At 45.9% G+C, this 21683-nt stretch overlaps 1 protein-coding gene and 1 pseudogene across 1 annotated transcript; both read left to right on the top strand.

Moving 5' to 3' along the window:
• Positions 1–10527: 10527 nt before the first annotated feature.
• Positions 10528–11800, top strand: LOC147418570 (uncharacterized; annotated as a pseudogene).
• Positions 11801–12631: 831 nt separating this feature from the next.
• LOC147418571 (phenylacetaldehyde reductase-like) lies at positions 12632–16141 on the top strand. Its single transcript, XM_086506858.1, has 3 exons — positions 12632–13220; positions 13298–13466; positions 14845–16141. Exons 2-3 carry the CDS (start codon positions 13323–13325, stop codon positions 15028–15030), a joined length of 330 nt encoding a protein of 109 aa, XP_086362984.1. The 5' UTR covers positions 12632–13220; positions 13298–13322; the 3' UTR covers positions 15031–16141.
• Positions 16142–21683: the final 5542 nt, after the last annotated feature.

A 21683-nucleotide genomic window follows, 5' to 3' on the forward strand; every position in this document is an offset into this window, starting at 1 on the left:
GGCCGGATCCATCTGCACTCCTGTTGTTGACACAATGTGTCCCAAAAAATGTATCTCTGGTAGAAAAAATTCACTTTTCTTCACATTAATCACTAACTTGTGATCTCGTAATGTCTGAAAGACTTGAAGCAGATGATCTCTATATTCTGCCACATTCTTGGAGAAAACAATGATATCGTCAAAGAAAGTGCCAACAAATAGTCTATACTCTCGAAAAATATTGTCCATCATCCAGTTAAATGTCGCGGGAGCATTGGTTAGGCCAAAAGGCATCACCAAAAACTCAAATAACCCAAAAGTCGTCCGAAAGGCTGTCTTGTAGACATCTCCCGGCACAATTCGTATCTGATGATATCCACTTTTCAAGTTGATCCTGCTAAAGCACGAGGATCCCTAAAGTCGGTGAAGTATATCATCAATTCTAGGAATCGGAAATTTGTTCTTGATGGTGATTTTGTTGAGAGCTCTATAATCGATGCACATTCTCCAAGATCTGTCTTTCTTCAAAACCAACAACACGGGAGAGCAATACGGTGAAGTACTACGCTGGACAAGACCCTTTTCCAAGAGGTCTTTCACTCGGTTCATAATCTCTTCGTTCTGGGCTCGGCTCACACAGTAAGTTGGCCGGTTCGGTGGCATGCTTCCAGGTATCAGATCAATAGTATGATCTTAAGGACGAGCAGGTGGTAACTCGCCTGTGTCACGTGACACATCCAACGCTATGTGTCCGTGGACAAGCTACAACACGACAAGGGTTCAGTCAGTCCAGTCAGTCTAGATTTAGAAGTGATCTGGCACTTTTGTGAGTCTGTTCGCAGACCGTGTATGTCCAGAACATAGTGTCGATGCATATCCTCTGGTTGCACACAGCATGATCATAAGCATTCCCATCAGAATCCATTAGAATCCTTCAGGGGAATTTTCCAGTGCATTTAGCCTATTTTCCCTATTTTTGACATTTTTCACTTGTGACTTTTGTTGGAAAGTAGGTAGGGCAATTTTGCTAAGTTTGTATAAATAAAAACCTAGCGCTAGCACTTTCTAGCAGAAGAGGCAGCAGGAGCACTCGCTCAATAGGCAACTTCTCAGCAGAACCCAAGAGGCCTACCGTTTTCTGCATCAGCAGGACAACCCTAGCGTTTTTCGTCTACAAGACCAACCTTGGCGATTTGTGCACAGCAGATCAGCCCGGCGTCAACACGACACAGCAGATCAGCCTAGCGTTTTGCATTTGCAGGACATCCGGCGACAACAGAAGACAATTTCAGCCCCTAGCGTTTTTTATTTGCATCACAACCTTAGCGTTTTTGCAGATCATCGCGACAGAACATCAAGAACTACCAACGTTTTCAGTTTTCAGCCTTTTGCACTCGCAGGAGAACCCCCGAACCTCGCAGATCTCACCTTCCCGCAGCAGTTCCTCGCCGCACGGTTAGTTTCCGCAAGGTTTACAGATTCAGCCCGGAAAATGCAGATTTCAGCATCTGTGTTTTCAGCACGTCGTCGTCGCATCGTCGTCATCGACATAGAGTCAGAATTCAGCAGATAAAGATTTGCAGATTTCAGCCCTTAGCATTCTCAGATTTCAGCCCGTCTAGTCGTCATCCTCATCGTCGGCAAGTCCAAGCATTGTAGAGATTTGTGCAATCATAAATAGACCACTCTCGCCATAGAGAGTGGGGCCTTCAGAGGAGGGTTTTACAACGTCTCTGGTGTCGTATTCTCTTCTCTCTCTATCTCTCAGTCTCATACACGTCCATTCACAGTGTCCATTCACTTTGTTTGTGTCCATTGCACTCTCTCACTAAAGGAACAGAAGACTCTCCCTTCCGAAAGTAAAAGGAACCTTGAACACAGTTCGGAGCACTCATCTTGAGCAAAGTTCAAGATTCATTCCACTGCACCTTACATTATCAGAGCTTTGGCAGTGTTCTATATCACTCAAGGAAAGAACCACAAGAATCACAAGAATTTTTTTGCTTGTTACGGTCGCACGAACCCAAGTTCACTTGGGCGTGTCGGTTCCTAATCGTGTTTTTGAAGAGTAACAGGAATCCCAAGAAAGAAGGGCTTGTCCAGCCTCCCCTTGTGCCTCTTTTCACTCATGGAGAGCGGACCATGCACTTAGCGGTCGGCCAATCGACGTGAGGTGGGAGAAAGCAACCTTGGTGTGAGCGCAAGGCCGCAAAGGGGTGCGCCCGCGGAAAAGAGCAGAACTCGGGTGAAGAGAAGATCCTTCTCTAACACAGATTGCAAGCGAAAGAAGAACCTCAAGACCCGCAAGAACCCAAGTTCCTCGTGAGCTTAAGAACCCAAGACCACAAGAACCCACGACTTCAGAATGATCATCACTCGAAGCGGAATGGATACTTCGCTTGGAGGTGATGAGCATGAGAGAGGCGAAGAAGAATTTTCCCCACCGGGAGGTTTTTCCGACCCTCCCCCTTTCCCATCTACGTCAAGGATTGCACTAACTCCTATGGAGGCTTTCGACAAGATCGTGATGGACATGAAGTTAGACTGCGAAGCACGAAAAGCAGAAAGAGAAGCAGACAGAAAGGCCTACGAAGAAGAAATGGCAACCATGGAGCGTAAGTACTACTTGGAAGAAAAAGAAAGTCAAGCCAAATTTGATTGCAAGAACAAAGCAAGAAAAGAAAAGAGCAACCAAAACATGAAAGAGTTCTTGCGACTCTTTTCTCAAGTGCAGGCACAGATGCAAGAGATTCGGGAGACAAAGACTCTCTCAGTCTCTTCTTTTCCCAAGCATGACACACATGATTTGCATGATGATACGCATATGATGATTTGAATGATAATGATGAGCATGATGATGTGGATGACACTGACAAGCATGATGATTTGCATGATCAAGATGTGATTTCTCACAAGTATGATGATTTGCATGATGATCAAGATGTGATTTCTCACAAACATGATGAGTTGCATGAAGATGATGTGATTGTTCACAAGGATGATGTGTTAGTTGATACTTTCTCTAGTGAAGCTAACCTCGTTGCAGATTCAATCAATCACGAAGAATCGATCTTGGCTCTCGAGCCTAGGTCCAAAGCACCCCCTCAGGAAGAACAGATCTTGGCTCTCGAGCCTAGGTCCCAAGAACCATTACAGGAAGTATTATGTGTTCGCACGATTCATACGCACACATTGTTCGAGTGTTTCATTCGTGATCGTTTCTTGTATTTTGGTCAGCATCTTTATGTGATCCCTTTTCCTAGGCATGACATATTGTACGTTGAGCACGTTTCACTCATGAATGAGCACAAATGTATGCGGATTTTTCATGAAAAGCTGAAAAGTATGCATTCAAGGAAGTCACATTCCATGTCTCTTCCTTGGCATGACACATTTGTAGAAAGAGCACAAGAAAGTATGAGCACCAAGCATGGGCATTTCCGTTGTGAATTGCCACGGTTGATTGATTTAGATCAGCAAGACAAGATTCGATCTCATTGTTTGCGTGTGTGTGGTGAACGGTTTAGCACTCCATCTCTTTGTTCATCTACATGGCATGCACAGTCTTTTAGGAAGACAAGATTTCTCACTTTACATGGAATGGGCATGTTCATGTTTTTGTGTTGGAAATGGTTTCAAGAATTTTCACCTTCGGAGATTCTTGAAGAAGAAAGAAGCATGACTCTCGACGAAGTTGAAGCATTGAAGGAGCCACAGAAGACTTTGTGTCGCTTTCGGCATGGCCCAAAGAAGCAAGCGTTGCAGACCTTTATGAAGTTGAAGTACCGCACGACCCACACATCAAAGTGGGCTGGCGAAGAGTCCCTTCCAGGATTCCGGATGCTATTGGCGATCTCCCTCGACGCCATACAGTTCGGTACCAGTACCTCACTTTGAAAAGGAGGGGATGTCACGTGACACATCCAACCCTATGTGTCCGTGGACAAGCTACACCACGACAAGGGTTCAATCAGTCTAGTCAGTCTAGATTTAGAAGTGATCTGGCACTTTTGTGAGTCTGTTCGCAGACCGTGCATGTCCAGACACGTAGTATCGATGCATATCCTCTGGTTGCACACAGCATGATCATAAGCATTCCCATCAGAATCCTTCAAGGGAATTTTCCAGTGCATTTAGCCTATTTTCCCTATTTTTGACATTTTTCACTTATTATTTTTAAGTGACCTTTGTTGGAAAGTAGGTAGGGCAATTTTGCTAAGTTTATATAAATAAAAACCTAGCGCTAGCACTTTCTGGCAGAAGAGGCAACAGGAGCACTCGCTCAACAGGTAACTTCTCAGCAGAACCCAAGAGGCCTAGCGTTTTCTGCATCAGCAGGACAACCCTAGCGTTTTTCATCTACAAGACTAGCCTTGGCGATTTGTGCACAGCAGATCAGCCCGGCATCAACACGATGCAACAGATCAGCCTAGCGTTTTGCATTTGCAGGACATCCGACGACAGCAGAAGACAATTTCAGCCCTAGCATTTTTAATTTGCATCACAACCTCAGCGTTTTTGCAGATCATCGCGACGGAACATCAAGAACCACCAGCATTTTCAGTTTTCAACCTTTAGCACTCGTAGAAGAACCCCGAACCTCGCAGATCTTACCTTCTTGCAGCAGCAGTTCCTCGCCGCACGGTCAGTTTCCGCAAGGTTTACAGATTCAGCCCGGAAAACACAGATTTCAGCATCTGTGTTTTCAGCGCGTCGTCGCCGCATCGTCGTCATCGACATAGAGTCAGAATTCAGCAGATAAAGATTTGCAGATCTCAGCCCTTAGCATTCTCAGATGTCAGCCCGTCTAATCGTCATCCTCATCGTCGGCAAGTCCAAGCATTGTAGACTTGTGCAATCATAAGTAGACCACTCTCGCCATAGAGAGTGGGGCCTTTAGAGGAGGGTTTTACAACGTCTCTGGTGTCGTATTCTCTTCTCTCTCTATCTCTTAGTATCATACACGTCCTTTCACAGTGTCCATTCACTTTGTTTGTGTCCATTGCACTCTCTCACTAAAGGAACGGAAGGCTCTCCCTTCCGTAAGTAAAAGGAACCTTGAGCACAGTTGGGAGCACTCATCTTGAGCAAAGTTCAAGATTCATCTTGAGCACTCATCTTACAGCCTGGCAGGCCCTCTAAGAAGCAATGGACATGAGAGTGGAGAAAATCTTGGCGTTCTTTATCAAGTTCAAAACATATTTGTCCTAACCTCATCACTCAACTCTTTCAAAAAGATCGAGTAAACAAACAGACTGGATTTCATTAATTTAGAAATGGCCAAAGCCGATACAATAGGGACAAACTCGCCCTTAAGTTTTATATCGAGTACAATGGTTCTGCCCTTCTCTGTGGTCAATGTCGCTTTCCTCGTCTGATAGTCAACCACGGCGTTGTTCTTGTGGTACCAGGGAATTCCCAAGAGGACATCACAACCTTCCAAAGGCAATATGTAAAAGTCCTCATGCCCCAAATACCCCGACAATGCAACCAAAGTTTGCCAATGACAGGTGTAATGGCTACGTCCCTGCCGGGTGCCGCTAGAACTGCCTCTGCAAGTGGTCCCATCAGATTGGGAGTGATCTCGAGCCGCGCCGCCAATTCCGGTGAAATGAAGTTGGCCTTGGCTCCTCCATCGAAGAAGATCAGGGCTTCTTGGTCTTTCAGTTTGCCCCAAGCTCGGCAAAGTTCTGTACTCTCGTCCATCGTGCTGGAATCAGTACCCCCGCAATCTAGAACCGGTCCTGTTTTCGTCTTGCCTTTTCTTCCACGGTTCTCAGCTGCTCTCGAACTCTCAGGCCTCTCGTCGTCCTTGTTGTTCTGTTCTTTCTGTGCCTTTTTAGGGCACTTCGCAGAGATATGCCCAGTTTCCCCGCATCCAAAGCACTTCCCCTCCTTTATGTAGCGAGCTCGCTCTTGAGGAGTAAGTTTGGATCGTGCATCCTTTTCTTTCTATTCTGGGTTGCTCTTTCTCTTTCTACTTTCATTTTTCGAAGTCTGTTCGGCTCTTTGCGTCATGATCTCATTTGTGGGGTAGGTCAGACTGCCAAAGTGAATGGCAAAACCCCGTTTCGCATGACTCAACTCCTGAATGGAAGCTGACTTTTGTTCCAAGCAGTGATCTCGGATCTCTGTAGGTAGACCCAAGGTAAACCGCTCAATCTGTTCCTTGAACGAGATCTTCTTGAATGAAGAGGCGGGTAGAAAAGAGCTCCAGAATCTCTAGCAATAAGCGTCCACTGTATCTTTCTTGGTCATCCGAAGATGGTTCCAAGTAATTCGTATGTCGCGTTCATACTCTCGAGTCAGCCATGAAGAAATAAAAAGCCTTTTGAATTTCAGCCATTTAACTGGAGCTGTCTTGTTTGTTAGAAGCGTGGACCACCAAGTTCGAGCATTCCCCTTAGAGTAAGAGGCAACTCTCCGTATCTTAGAGTGCTCTGAATAACGCCCTCCAGAGAAAGCTATGTCAAACTGTTGTATAAAAGACAAAGCCTTCAAAGCATCTCTATAACCAGAAAACGTGTCAAATTTAATTGACTGTCCACCTTCCTTAAACTCTCGAACTTTCTTGCTTTCGTCTTCCAGAAAGTCACACTGGTTGGCTTTATAAAAATTCTTCTTCTTTGCGTAAAAGATGTTGTCATCAGAGTCCGAACTATCTGAAGACGAGTCCTTTGTAGAACTGTCAACCACGGGGCGAGATTTAGACTTCTTTGCCTTTTTCTTGCCCTTTCCGAAGCTTTGCTTATTGCTTCGCTTTTTGCCTTTTCTGTCTTCTTCGCTCGAGTCAGAGGAGCTAGAAGAAGAAGAAGAAGAAGAAGAAGAAAAACTGGGTACTCCTTCAAATCGAACACGCTTCTTCTGCTTTCTTTCCTTTTCAAAAGTAGATTGACGACCCAAATAGCCTGGGAAGTCAGTGCCTTTCTTCTGCTTTTTGTCGTGCTTTTTAGCTTTGTTTTGCGCGTCAAAAAGCTGAGCAATTCGTGCATCAACCACCTCTTCTAATTCTTGCTCTGTGTACATCCTGGGCGTAGGAGGTTTCTTGAGAGCCGGTTTGAGGGGTGGCTCTGTGGTCTTTTTCCACTATGAGTGCACCTCATTGAAAGAGGTCTCGCTCATATATTTTGCAAATTTTGGGTCCTTCGCAAAATTGAGCATCATCTTTGTTGCGTCGCCGATCAATCGTTGACGCTTCATCTCTTCGAGCTCCGCCTGACTAGGCGGAGGCGAGCCATACTCCTCGCGTGAATCTTCGTTGTGATCTCTTCCCGGATCGCCGGATGCCGAGGAAGTTGACTGATCTTCGCCTGAAGCCATAAGTGCAGCGATCTAATTTCCCGTAGAAGAGAAATCGGCCGTGCTCTAATACCACCGTAACAGACTTGGACACTCCAAGTCGAGAATCAACCGCGACACCACAAATAATCTCTTCAAACAGTTCACAATTCACAATTGATTCGACACTGGCCCAGCGGAATTCCGTGCCTAGAGATATTGGCCCCAAAGACTGGCGCAACTTTCGGGATTTCTTTTTGTATTACTATGTGTTCAAAGTACAAGAGTGCAGGCAGGCGCTCACACTCAAACTCTGCGTCCAGATGCTCTGAGTTATGAGGCCATGCCCGCATATTTAAAGTTTACAAAGGGATACTAAAAGCAGAGCCCAAAAGCTGAAAATCAAAAGCTCTTCATAAAGCTAAAAAGAGGTTTCTCTCTCAAGCCATACTTGGCCACAAATAAAGCAAGCCTTAAAAAAATTAAAACCCTCTCTCTTTCTATCTCCTTGCGTAGCCAATAAGAAGCCAAAAGCTGGCGTTAATTGCCCACGCAAAAGCTGCCCCCAGCTTTCCGTAAAACGCGGAAGCTCGTACATGCTGCCATGTGTCAGCTTGCGGGCCTGTCCGTACTGCAACGCCGCGTCAACAATTATGTCCGGAGAGTATGTATGTGGTGTGGCACGCCACATCACCAGCTTGTGACAGAAGAGGCAGCAGGGACCCAGTGGACCCAGTGTCTGGCAGTGCACCTTCTCAGCAAGACCCCCGGCAGGAACACCTAGTGTTTTCAGCCACCAAAGACCAGCCAGCGTTTTCAACAATTTGCAGATCAGCCCTAGCATTTTGGGGTTGCAGATCAGCCTGGCGTTAGCAGATTTTCAGCAGATCATCTAGCGTTTTCCAGTTGCTGCATCACCTAGTGTTTTGCAGATTCTTGACGACGGTTCAGCCCATAGCATCAGCGTTTTACATTTTCAGTAGTTAGATTCTGTACCGCAGCCCCCAAACCTTGCAGATCTCACCTTCCTGCAGCAGATCCTCGCCGCACGATCAGATCAGCCAACGTTTGCAGATTCAGCCCGCTATTAGCAAATTTCAACATCTGTGTTTTCAGTGCATCGTCGTCGCGTCGTCATCATCATCATCGTCATCGTCACCGACATAGAGTCAGAATTCAGCAGATACAAGATTTGTAGATTTCAGCCCTTAGCGTTTTCAGATTTCAGCCCGTCTCATCGCCGTCCTCATCGTCGTCGACATCGTCAGCCAGTCCATTGCATTTAGACCATTGTACGAGATTTGTGCAATCAATAGCATAGACCTCTCTCGCCATAGAGAGTGGGGCCCTTGGAGGAGGGTTTTACAACATTCTGGTGTCGTATTCTTCTCTCTCTATCTCTCAGTCTCAACACCTTCATTCACATTGTTTATCCACTTTGTTTGTGATCATTTGCACTCTCTTACTAAAGGAACGGAAGGCTCTCCCTTCCATAAGTAAAAGGAACCCTTGAGCACAGTTCGGAGCACTCATCTTGAGCAAAGTTCAACATTCATTTCCGCTGCACCTTACATTGGTATCAGAGCTTTGGCAATGTTCTGTATCACTCAAGGAAAGAACCACAAGAAACTTTTTTGCTAGTTGCGGTCGCATGTAACCCAAGTCCTCTTGGGCGTGTTGATTCCTAATCGTGTTTTTGAAGAGTGACAGGAAACCCAAGAAAGAAGGGCTTGTCCAGCCTCCCCTTGTTTCTCTTTTCACTCATTGAGAGCGGACCGTGCACTTACCGGTCGGCAAATCGACGTGAGGTGGAAAAAAGCAACCTTGGTGTGAGCGCAAGGCCACCAAGGGGTGCGCCCGCAGGGAAAAGTAGAGCTCAGGTAAGAGAAGAGCCTTCTCTAACACAGATTGCAAGCTAAAGAAGAACCTCAAGAACTCAAGACCTCAAGGACCCAAGAACCACAAGAACCCAAGTTCCTCGTGAACTTAAGAACCTAAAACTTCAGTGTATGGTCATCACCCGAAGCGGAATGGATACTTTGCATGGAGGTGATGAGCATGGAGGTGGCGAAGAAGAATTTTCCCCACCAGGAGGTTTTTCCGACCCTCCCCCTTCCCCATCTACGCCAAGGATTGCACCAAATCCTATGAAGGCTTTGGTCAAGACGATGATGGACATGATGATATGCAAGAAGCGCAACGCGCCGCCTTGGAGCGCAAGCGCGAAGAAAGAACGGCAGCCTTAGAGCGTGAGCGCAAGCAAGCGCGCTTGGCGGCCAAAGAAAGAAAGGCAGAACTGGATTGCGAACGCGAAGAAAGACAAGCGGCATTGGAGTTAGAGCGTGAAGATCCTCTCAAAAGAGGAAAGGCCAGACCAATGTGTCCGCGCCGTCTTGCCTATATCTCTTGCCTCCAATCCTCCGGTGTCAACCAAAACATAATCCACGCCAGCAACAACACGAAACCACGACTCGGTGTGGCTCTCAATGTGAATGAGCTGGGAGTGGCCTACTGCCCAGGTCGGGGGATAAGTCTGTTGTAAGGTTATCGAGGGTGAGTGTAAGCAACTTTTGAAGGTAGCAATCCAAATGATCAGGAGTGTAGAAGAGCAATTGCACTACCATCCAAGCCAAGCTCCGGGTGACTCCGGATGTAGTCGCGGGATGCCTGATCTCCCACATCTCGTGGGTAAACTCTCCAAGAGAGTCCAAAGCATTGAAGTCCAACTCCAGTCTGTAGATCCAAGCAATGAACATGTCTAAGAAGAGGTCCAAGATCCTCTCCCTAAGTCCATGTTCAGTTCCAGCGTTCTTGGCTTCTTAGCAGCAGAGCTAGTGGCCGTGTCGGCACTAGGGCGTTTCTCCCTAACTAGCTCTTTCCCTTCGCATGTGTCATTAGAGGGCTTAGAGGGCTTTGCTTGACTTTCCTTTCTCTGTAAATCAGCCCTCTCTGAGTCAACCCTATATGAACCAATTTGATCCTCCGTTTCCTCATCAGATGAATCCACATTGATTTTGTTTGCGAACACGGGACAGCTTTCTAAAGCGAAAGCGTTAACTTTCTACTTCTACTTTGGTGCGTCAAGTTTGATGACACTTTGACTTTGAACTTTTGCACTTATAAAGTAACTTTGATTTTTGGCCTGCTCAAGAAAGGCCTTAGTGTTGGGCCGGGTTGGGCGTCCTTTGACGGATGGCGTCCACGTGGACGGCCAGTGGGCTTTGTGTGAAGGCGGGGGCTGCAGGACGACATGACTCGATGCGATAGAGGAGGAAACAAGGGCAGCCTGCTGAGGAGTGCATTAACGCTGTGGAGAAGGCGTGCGAAAGAGTTGCATCTTGCCACCACATCGACATGGATCCACATGGTTGTGGCGATGCTTCTTTTGAGCTGTGACAGTGGTACCCAAGTGAGTGCCATCACAGACCCTAACGACATTGAAGCCCTCAAAGAAGTGAAAGCCAGCATTGATGCGGCGACAATCGATGCAACATCGTGTGTTGGCAGTTGGGATTTCAATGTAGACCCATGTACAAGCAGGTTTGGAGAGCGGGATAGACTGCACAAGTGGGGGACATACATCGTTCTTGCCTAATGCATCGATGGATGCTTATGAAAGAGTCACAAGCTTGCAGTTGGACGATGCTGGCTATGCAGGGGTACTCTTCCCTTGGCTTGGCAGCCTCACTGGTCTGCGCTTCTTGCGCATGTCTGGGAACGCACTCTGGGCTGAAATCCCTGCTTCTATCGGCATGCTTTCCCAACCCATGATGTTTGACCTTTCGTTCAACAATTTGAGTGGATCCATACCTGACAGCATTTTGATGCTTCACAACTTTCAAAGCCTTAATCTTGCGCATAACAAGCTGGTGGGCTCAATACCCCCTTTCTGAACAAGCTCTCCTACCTCACAGAGCTGCGGCTCAAAAGCAACCAGCTAAGTGGGCCCTTCCCTGATCTCCGGAAGTTGGGTCTCTGACGAATGCTAGATGCGTCCGACAACCGGTTGTCAGGCCCATTCCCAAGGCAGCTACCACCCTCCTTATGTTCAGCATGTTTGAGAAACAATGAATTTTCTGGCAAGCTACCCAAAAGCATAGCAACCCTCAACCAGCTTAATGTGCTCGATGTAAGCAACAATGCATTCATCGGGTGTGTCGGTGATGCTATGTTGGCTCATCCAACATTGCAACAGCTAAATCTGTCAATGAATAAGCTGAGCCAGCTGAGGGCACATCCAAAGCATGTTGCGAAGAGCCCGATGGTGGCGTTAGACCTAAGCTACAACATGTTATCAGGCCCTCTTCCCAGCATTTTTGCAGGGATGAGAGAGCTAGCCTCACTCTCTTTGCGGTATAACTTCTTTCATGGGGTTATCCCACCAAGTTATGGAGCACCTTTTATGCACGTGGCTTCGGATCACTCCATGTCCGCAAGCTTTGTGGAAAACTGCTTTGCGAATTGCCCACAAAAGTTCACGTTTTGCCAAGGTAAGAACCAGAAGGCGCAGACATTATGCCAGCTCTTCAATTCATCGCCGTGATGAAGGTCTCCTCCAGAAGCTTGTGCCTGCACTGTTGGGGGAACAAACAAGAGCTAAAAAGCTTTGTTTTTAAGGGAAAGATGGGATTTTCCAAATGGCATCAATGAGATTCCCTATGCAGGTAGAGAACCTTTAGTCCTATCATCTATGTCATCACTTCTTCCAAGCACGTAGTGGATGCTGAGAAGCTCTAACGAGCCGCATTATCAGCCTTGGATTGAAGGCATGCTTGAGTTTGGGTTTTTGGCAGGAGGCTGGCATGTGCATTGAGCTTTACTTCCATCAGTGTGAAGCTTTGCTAGGTTTTGTGCCTTCCTTAAACAAATGTTTTTTCATCTTTGATTGTTCCTTAAATTGTTGATTAAGTCTGCTTTGAGCAAATGGGGCATGGCAAAGATAGAAGGATATTTGTCTGGATGGGTTTCTCTAGAAATAAAATTTTGTAGTATTCCTCGCGGAATCTTTGATCAAATTTCCCACACAGACACTCAAGCTGTTAGCAAGGACTCCATTGGCATCATTCAGACTATTTGGCCATTCGAAGAAGGCATCTCTGATGCGTCATAGGATGGGAGAAAGTGGATCATTAAGGAGCTGTAAGTTTGGAAGTGTGAAACATTGAAAGTGTCTAAACCTTGTGTGATCTCTCTCCACACACCATGCCTTTTCTTAATGCAAGCAAAGATTGCGAATTGGCGTTGAAAATAAGTGCTTTTGTAAAACCCCTTGGAACTGTGGGCTGATCATCCATCCATTCTCAAAATTGCAGAGAAACCAAATGTTTCAAAGGCTTTAAAGTGTGAAAGAAGTTTAGCTTGGTAGGACCCAATCCTCTTTTCTTTACTTTTTGGCCTGCTCAAGAAAGGCCTTAGTGTTGGGCCGGGTTGGGCGTCCTTTGACGGATGGCATCCACGTGGACGGCCAGTGGGCTTTGTGTGAAGGCGGGGGCTGCAGGACGACATGACTCGATGCGATAGAGGAGGAAACAAGGGCAGCCTGCTGAGGAGTGCATTAACGCTCTGGAGAAGGCGTGCGAGTTTATGTCACTATCACCTGAGGCTGTCTGCCAGTGGTTGCAGCTTTTCACTCTTTCAATCTCTCACAAGAAGCCTTCATTTTCTCTCTCCTCGGCATTGCCTAGATCTGTCTGCCACAGTGCAAGCTCTCGCTTCGCTACACACACACACGCACACATATCCACACGCCCTCTCTCTCCAGCATGCACCTGTCTCAAATCCTACATTCTTGCTCAGTAAAAATCTTTAAATCTTTTCAAGCTTTATTACACACATGACCATACACTGAAGAGGAATGTAGAAGGTAGTGTGTGTGACAGGAGCTTCTGGTTTCATTGCATCTTGGGTTGTGAAGCTCCTGCTCGAGAGTGGGTACACCGTTCGTGCTTCTGTCCGAGATCCTGGTAAAGCCTCCACTTCCCTGCATTACCCTCTGTTTCCATTACTCTGTGTGGTAATCTCTTTCGACCTCTGTTTGCAGAAACGTGGTTAAGACTGCCCACTTGATGGCCTTGCCAAAGGCACAGGAAAGAATCAAGCTTCTCAAAGCTGACTTACTGGAAGAAGGATCCTTTGATGCTGCTGTCCATGGTTGTGAGGCTGTTTTTCATACTGGGTCGCCTTTCTTTTTGGCCACCAATGATCCTCAGGTGGTTATTCAAAGAGTGCAATCGCTCGTTTTACATGTTTTAAGTAGCATGTATGCTTGCAGCAGTCAAGAGGATATTTGCACGCAGTCTCACATTGTGTCGTCTTCTCTATCCCATGGTATTATGCGTCTTGCCTTGCTAGATCTCTCTCTCTCTCTCTCTCTCTCTCTCTCTCTCTCTCTCTCTCTCGCCCCCACTCACATACACGCTCGCACACACACTTATTAGACTACCTCTCCTTGTACCTTATTTGATGTCTTTGAGCTGCTCAGCTTTTTCTTTTTTATTCTTGTAGACCAAGATCATCATCATACAAAGCCAATTCTGTATTGTGCGCTTCCCAATTCAGACAAATTATAGATTCTTAATTTCATCTCAATCCAATCGAAAAATATATTCTAGTGGCCACGGGGGGCTTAATCAATGCTAATATAAACAATCTGGAGAGATATATTGGGAGCTCTTGTTAAGAAGGGCACTTGATTTAAAGATGATGGAGATGGGCACAGAGATGGAGATGGAGGGAGGTGCGATCAAGGGAAAGAGCTATGTATGGGCAAGGAGGTGGTGAAAGTGAGGAAGGGGTGATGTGCTCAGGGGGTGCGAGGACGAGGGCTTTGATGAGGAGTCGTCTGTGCTGCCGCACCAAACCAAGGTCATCATGACAGGCAATAATCGAACAAAATCTGTTCTAGTCAGCCTGCAAGGAGTTGTGAAGAAGGTTGTTGGCTTGGAGGCTTGCATTGGCTGGTACAATGCCATGACATCATATCTCATTGCATTATCTTTGGAATGTCTGCTTTGCTATGTTGCATTGTCTTGAGAGAAAAACAAACATCCCCCATACCAGCTCTGTCAATCTTTGAAGGCCTCTCTCTCGCATCTAAATTCCACATTTTAATTTTCATGTTTAGGGTTAGATTTATTTCTGCCTTTGAAGAAAGCATTCTCTCAGCTGGATTGAGAGGGATCTATTAATCTTTAAACAGTCGCAAGATAGAATACCTTGACCATACTTTTCAGCCAATTATCTGCTAGAAATTATAAACGTGTAATTTGGTTATATTCTAAAGCTTAGTTGCATGAGCTTTGGACTCAAAGAGACCATAGGTATCCAACTTAATTGCACATCTAGTTACATTCTTCCAGCCTGACAATTATCTGCACATGAACCTTCCTTCGACAATGAAATAATTTAATCTTTACCATTCTACCTAAAAGCTAATCTAATCATTGCACCATTCAATATCCTGCCCTTGGTTAAAAACCCTATGTTATAGAGGGTGACCTCTGCAGGAAGCATCAATCCTTATTTGAGAAAATATTTATTTTCTGAGGGGTGTTTTGTTTCACAAAAATTTACTAATCATCTCTGCAGGCCATCGTGACTCCTCACCTTGTTAAAAGCCGTTTTTGGGTGTGCTTTTGGAGCCGTGCCTGTAACAGTGAGGACAAGGGTGCCACTGAAGCACGGATCAGCCCCAAGGACTGCGACTCTATGATGACTCAGAGGCAAACTACGCTTCAGTCTAATGAAATAAAGAAATCGAGAAGGGTAGCCTAGTTGAGGGGCCAATGCTTCTCAGACTCTGCCACTCCGTGTCTCTTGTCTACTACTATGTGGTGTTTTCTCTTTCAGTTCCAGTGTTTGCTGTTTTGGGTCAGTTCGATATTGTTGTGGTGTTTTCACAGTCTCGCTAGTGGCTTGTCGGTAACAATTCTCGGCTTCACCATTGAATGAAAATCTAAGATAAGAAACGAAAACAGATAAAAGCTTCATATGCAGGTATGTAGTCAGCTGATATAGCAGTGATAGCGGCTCGTTTCACATAGTCAGGTGCAGGAAAATCGGGAAATCCTGAAATTTCTTTCTCTCTCTCTCTCTCTCTCTCTCTCTCTCTCTCTCTCTCTCTCTCACACACACACACACACAAACACACATATTGCATCGTCACCTTCTGCAAGGTTGATGGCGTTGCGCTCCTGTGCGAGGCGCGACAACTGCTGGATGGGTGAGGGCTGAAACGAAGAAGTGCGACGAGCTAGCAGGGACTGAGCCATTTCCATCCTATGCTGCTATCTTACTGCTACTCATAGGATTAGGACCATCTGCCCAAATCTTTTTCGGTTTAAAAATTACCCTCCTATAGATGGAAGGGGAGTAATATGGGGTGCCCAATCCTAGAAAATCAAAAAATCAATTATTAGTTTTAGAAGGAAAAGGGAAGAGCTTAGTGGAAGGCTAAGAATACGAGGCCAGGTGGAGTTCATGCATTCTGTTGCCAATTCAATTATTTGGTTTTCCCTCTTTTTCTCTCCCACTGAATGAGGTCGCGAGGCTGGCAGCGCCGAGAAGAGCTAGTTCTGTTGGAAGGGACGAGAGAAGGCAAGGTCTGCAACCTCTCCTTTGTCTGCAATGCAACACGGTTATGCTCCAAGAGTGCACTTCGCTGCAGGTGATGGTGAGAAGGCAGGACGGTTGGAGGAGGGGGCTGGGCTAGGGTGCTCATAGCTGCCCTGCGCCATCAGGAGGCATGGGATTGTAGGCGTATGCAGATTTTTGGGTTTGCTACGAGAGAGAGAGAGAGAGAGAGAGAGAGAGAGAGAGAGAGAAGATCTGGGACGAGCAGGTAGGGCTGAGGGAGGGAGCCACGGAGGTGGACTGGCGAAGCAGGCGTGCGCAGAACTCTATCTTTCTCTCTCTCGCGAGGTTCACAAGCTGACGTGGAGAAGGGGGGGGGGGGGGAGATTCGATGGGGATCAAGATGAAGATCAGAATTTCTTTTTTAGTATGCCATTAGGGATGAAATTCTTTTTTAGTATGCCATTAGGGATGTTCGGGATGGAAGGGGAGTATGTTGTACCCATTTTAAAAAATAACAGATTAATGCGAATCAATTAAAGATGCTGGGGGACTCGAAAACTGAAGCGCTCTCTCTCTTCCCATGTTGCATGCGAGTGACCACGCTCCAGGTGCAGCCCAACAAATAGCTCTCTCTCTCTAGATAGCTTCATACGACGTTAAAATCCTCTTCTTGTTCTCTCGCTCTCTCTTTGTGGGCACCTAGGTCCCTGCAAGACCTGAGAGCGCTCTCTCTCTCTCTCTCTCTCTCTCTCTCTCTTTGTGCACATGCAAGGTCCCATTCCCTCTCCTGAAATCCCCCAACTCGTGCAATCATCGGTGTTGGGCGCCTGCGTACGCAAGATCGAGACTAGGCAGGAGAGGGCGTGAGGACGTGTAGGGGTAGCTAACGTGGAAGAGGGTAGGGGGAGGAATATCCCAGGGTAATGAGCTTTTCTTTTAAGAAGAATGAGTATGTATAGATGGAAGGGGAGTATGTCTAGTCGTTTTCAACAAATGGGGGAATTAGAGAATCTGTTGAAGATGCCATCGACGGAAAGCGGAAAGAGGTACACGTGTGGGCTGCCAACAGTGTTTGGTGCTCTCTCTCTCTCTCTCGCAGGTGGTAGCAGATGGTTCTCCCACGTCTCCCTCTCTCTCTCTCAAGGTGGGCGGCGGCTTGCCGACCTTTCCCCCTCTATATAGACTCTGCACGCTTGTCTGTGCTGTTGTCGTTGGAGCTCATGGGACCTGCAAGGACACAAGGCAGGCTCTGTGTGTGTACATGTGCGTGCGCAAGTCCCTACAGGAGGAACCCGAGAGAGTTCGGCCTACAGCCAGGTATTGTAGAGAGAGGTATTGTAGAGAGAAGTGGGAGGGGACAGAGATAGAGGAAGAAGCAGTGAAGCAAAGGGATGCAGCGAGGGAGAACGTGGGGTCGGGCACCTCTCTCTCTCTCTCTCTCTCTCTCTCTCTCTCTCTCCTGTGTTTGGGTGAACCCTCTCTTAGCTTGTGGTAAGGAGGAGATGTTCGTGGGAGGAGAGGGCAGAGGTCAAGGGGGGAAGCGGATGAATGTACATGTGCAGGTGCGGGGTGCAGGTGGGACAACAAGTGGATCGCATAGTGGGAGGAGCAGTGTAGTAGATTCGTTTTTTTTTTAAAGCCACAATTCTCAAGAATCTTGAGATTTTTTGCAAGTTTCGCTAAATGAAATTTGAGTGCTGATAGCTGTTGTCTCACATGTTGTTGCTCTCTCTCTCTCTTCCCCGCGCGTGGTGACAATACCCCGATGATGGTTCTCTCTTTCTTTCTCTAGAATCCTCTTTCAAAGGCGACGAGCGACGGCTCTCAGGCCTTAGGTACAGCTCTTGTGAGCAATCGACAAGAGTGCAGAGGAGATCGCGCTGGGGCAGTAGTCTCTCTCTCTCTCTCTCTCTCTCTCTCTCTCTCTCACACACACACACACACACACACACACACACATGGGTCGTGACCTAGAGGAGAGGGAAATGGTGCATAGGAGAGAAGGAAAGGAAGAGGTGGGGGGTGGGGGGGGGGTTTTGGGGGGGGGGGGGTTAGTATATATCTGGAGAGAGTATGTTGAGAAAAGGGAAGGAGGTGGCTGGCAGGCACGGCAGGGCTGGGTTAGGAGCAAGGCGAGGGAGGGCTTTGTGGGCTGGGTTAGGAGCAAGGCGAGGGAGGGCGACAAAGCGGCGTGAGCAAAGGGAGACGGAGTGGGGGAGGGAGGGGGGTCTGTGATGTGGGTTTTTTTAAAGGGGGTTGGGGGAGAGAATACTGGGGCAGCATCTTGTAAAGAAATTCAATTTCTTTACTAGTGTGCCAATATGGAGTATGGAGTATGTCCCAACGTTTTTTTTTTAAAGAAAGCAAGAGGGGAATTTGTGACAGATGCTAATTGCGGAGTTGGAAAAATACAGAATGGGAATGAAGCGTAGTTTGCAAGTGTCCCATATATGAGGCGAGGAGAAGGCCAACAAGGTTGTGCGAGGCGGGGGAAGATCTTGCAATGTGAGGGAAAGACCAACAGAGGGAGGCCATTGCCTTGGAGCTAATGTGGAGCGCAGAGGAGATTTGTTTTAAAATGTATGGCTTGTTGCAATAATCAGCTTGTCACGTTAGCTGATCTGATCAAGTAATGAGTTTACGGTTGAGGGTTCGTGAGGGTCTCAGTTCGAATTCTCATCCTAACCTTTTAAAGCATAAGACAAATGGTAAGATTGGAAGGGTGGGAGCCAAGAGGAATCCGGTGTATCGCAAACTACCTCGAAGGTAAGGGCCTCATCATCATACGAAAAAGAAGAAGATTGGGATGTCCTTACCAGAGATAGAGAATGGTTGTTCATGCTTCAACCTTGAATGATTTTAAGGAGACTTTGCCCACTATCATGTTCTATTCTACCAAGCAACCTCTCGTGCATTTGCAATTAACAACATTAAATTTTATACAAGTGTCGAGAGAGCTCGTCACACTAGTATAAAGATTAATATGCTACTCAAAGTTTGCCAAACTTACATGTACGTTGATCTACAAATTCTTTAAGAAGCAATCAAGCTCTACTTTACAAATCCAAATGCTCATGTAGATTGGGCATGCTTCCATGGAGACGACATCCCTTCAAACTGGGAGTTGAGTGGTAGGACGGAAACCCATGGTGTTCCCTTGGTACAATGCAAAGGGAGAGAATTTTACGTGATGCAAGGAGGTCCGCCCTATTTGGATCGTGATGCCATCACTTGGAGAGAAACCTTAATTCAAAGTGACGGTATGATGAATCCAAGCTTGGATAGTATTCATAAGAGGTCTTAAGGTGACTGCCATTTGGGAAATAAGAAACTTCAAAATGCACGACGGATTAGTAGGTGCATGAAGTGAAAGAGTAGTCATGAAGAGTTTGATTAGTGTAGCATGTAGCGTCGTTAAGTCAAACAGTAGTAGTCTGAGATTAGGAACTACTGCAATCCTAAGAAGAGGATAAGTAAAATGAAAGCATGACCTTTGTGTGCTATATCGTTCCAAATACTTATAAAAATCAATCCTTTTGCATTTTCTAGAAGAATACGCAAATACATCCTATAGAATAAATGTTTTTTAGTTAGATGGGACTAAATAGCTCACCCAAACAAGCGGCTTGGGATACATTAGTGATGCTACAATTTTTATGAATGTGTGCAATTACCCACGTGTTAAAACTAGCTATGTTGATTGCGCCATGAATAGTTGTTGTGTCATTTTTATGCGGCATTTCAAAGTCAATTTGATTGCCTACAACATTCATTTCAGTAAAGCATGCAAATTGCTCCTTTCTCTACCTTGATAGTAGCAAGTAATAGGTAATAGGTACAAAACATGGATGACAAGCTGTCATTATTCATCTAGTTGCATTGCAAAACTATGTTCCACTTCCCTTTGATGTGATCTTTTATCTCTTTTTTCGTTTAACCCGTTTCTAATGCCTCGCCTTGCATTGCATGTTTCAGACACCATATCTCTTATAAAGTGCGAAGCTAGATGCTGGCCCGTCTTACATATTCTACATTAGAAAACCTTCTCTCTTTGAAGGGGGTAATTCTCTCTCTCTCTCTCTCTCTCTCTCTCTCTCTCACACACACACACACACACACACACACACACACACACACGCACGCACACACGCGCGCGCGCAAACACAAAATATGTTCCGACTTTGAATCTGCTCATAGAATATCTTAGAACCTAGCCCTCCACCATGGGACCACCATCTATTGAGACCTCTTACTATATACCCACTTGGCTCTTACTCTATACCCACTTGGATTTTTTTTTTAACACACATGTAATTTGTTCCTCTTTTAGTGAATTCAGAGAATCTCTTGAAACACACACACACACACACATGTCGTATAATCTACTTGGAATGTAGTTAGAGCTACTCTCGGAACAACCTGGCCCTCTACCACTGAGTAGCCAAATACTAAAATACTAAAGCCACTTATTGCATACCTACTTGACCTTATTATCTAACTCAACAAGCTTAACAAAATACCCTATCTTCTTAGTTTACTTTCCTACTGTGACCAAGGTCCACACACACACATACACAAATGCCAATAACTATTTGAAACGTCCACTTAGGTATTGTTTGCACCTTTGGCTTACTTGGCCATGGAAACGACCCCTTGGCTCTTTTCTCAATTTTAACACATGCCTTGGAAAACCCCTACATTGGCTGTGTGGGGAGACCGTCATTAATTTAAAACCCCACTACTTTTTGCATGGCTTAGTACTCCACCACTGTGGGCTTACTACCCCCACTACCCTACAGTTTCTGTTAAAGAAGGCTCCACCATAACCTCACCCTGCACATGAGGGGCCATGGCCTTAAAAGAGGTTTCCTTCTTTGATTTGGTGCAACAAACTACCTCACATTGGTAGTGCATGATATCAAGACCTTACAATTCTTTGAGCAGATGCGTGGTCCCTACTCATACATACACGCTAAGTCAGCTTTGGAGGGCTCTACTTAGGTGTCTGGTTTCACACTCTCTTGAAGACTCTTAATGCTTTGTGCTTAGAGTGGACATCTATAACACGTGGATTTGTCTTTTAACACCTGTCTTCCACTATCTAACATCTCTTTTTTTTTTGGCCCTGATGGTGGCAAGTATAATAGGGGGAATCCTTGCTCTAAGTGCCTAGGCATCTCCATCCAAGTTTGTCTGATTTTAGAACATCCCTTACCTCTACTCTTTTGTACCTTTAAACCTTATCATAATTGAAATGCTTTTTCATCTTTGCTTCTTGTTACATCTTTTCTAATTATAAGTGAAGCTTGAGAATTTATGTTTAACCTACACACACACACACACACACACACACACACACACACACACAATAGTGGTGGTAGTGATATTCTCTTATCACCTACCATCTTTAACCTTTGATATTTACTCTTGGCTTGCACTTTTTAATGATTGGCTTCAGGGTAATAATGCTAGAGGATGGTATGCTGCTCTTTTGGCTTTGGGTTATGATGGGAGCTTACTTGCTCCACCTTTTATTGTGCAAGGGTTGCTTCTATGTATAAAGGAGCCAACGTTTCATTCCACTTAACGGGATGCTAACAAAGGAGCACTTGCTCTAGATGATTCAACTGAGCTCTTAGTCCTTGTCTAGCTAGACATACATGCTGGTTTAATATCTATGCTCTGGCTAGGGAGAATCTTGCTGCTAATGCAGTCTCTTAGCTCATGAATATTGCTACAAATTTGCACACAATCCAAGATGATAATGGTAGAGAACATAGGGAATGGCTTGAGAAACCCCCCCACATCATGAGAAAGTTCATGGAATCACATGGTAAAATGTTGTGCAATGA

This window comes from Adiantum capillus-veneris, chromosome 30 (genome assembly GCF_014529385.1).
Source record: "Adiantum capillus-veneris isolate H3 chromosome 30, ASM1452938v2, whole genome shotgun sequence".
In the NCBI taxonomy this organism is placed as follows: domain Eukaryota; kingdom Viridiplantae; phylum Streptophyta; class Polypodiopsida; order Polypodiales; family Pteridaceae; genus Adiantum; species Adiantum capillus-veneris.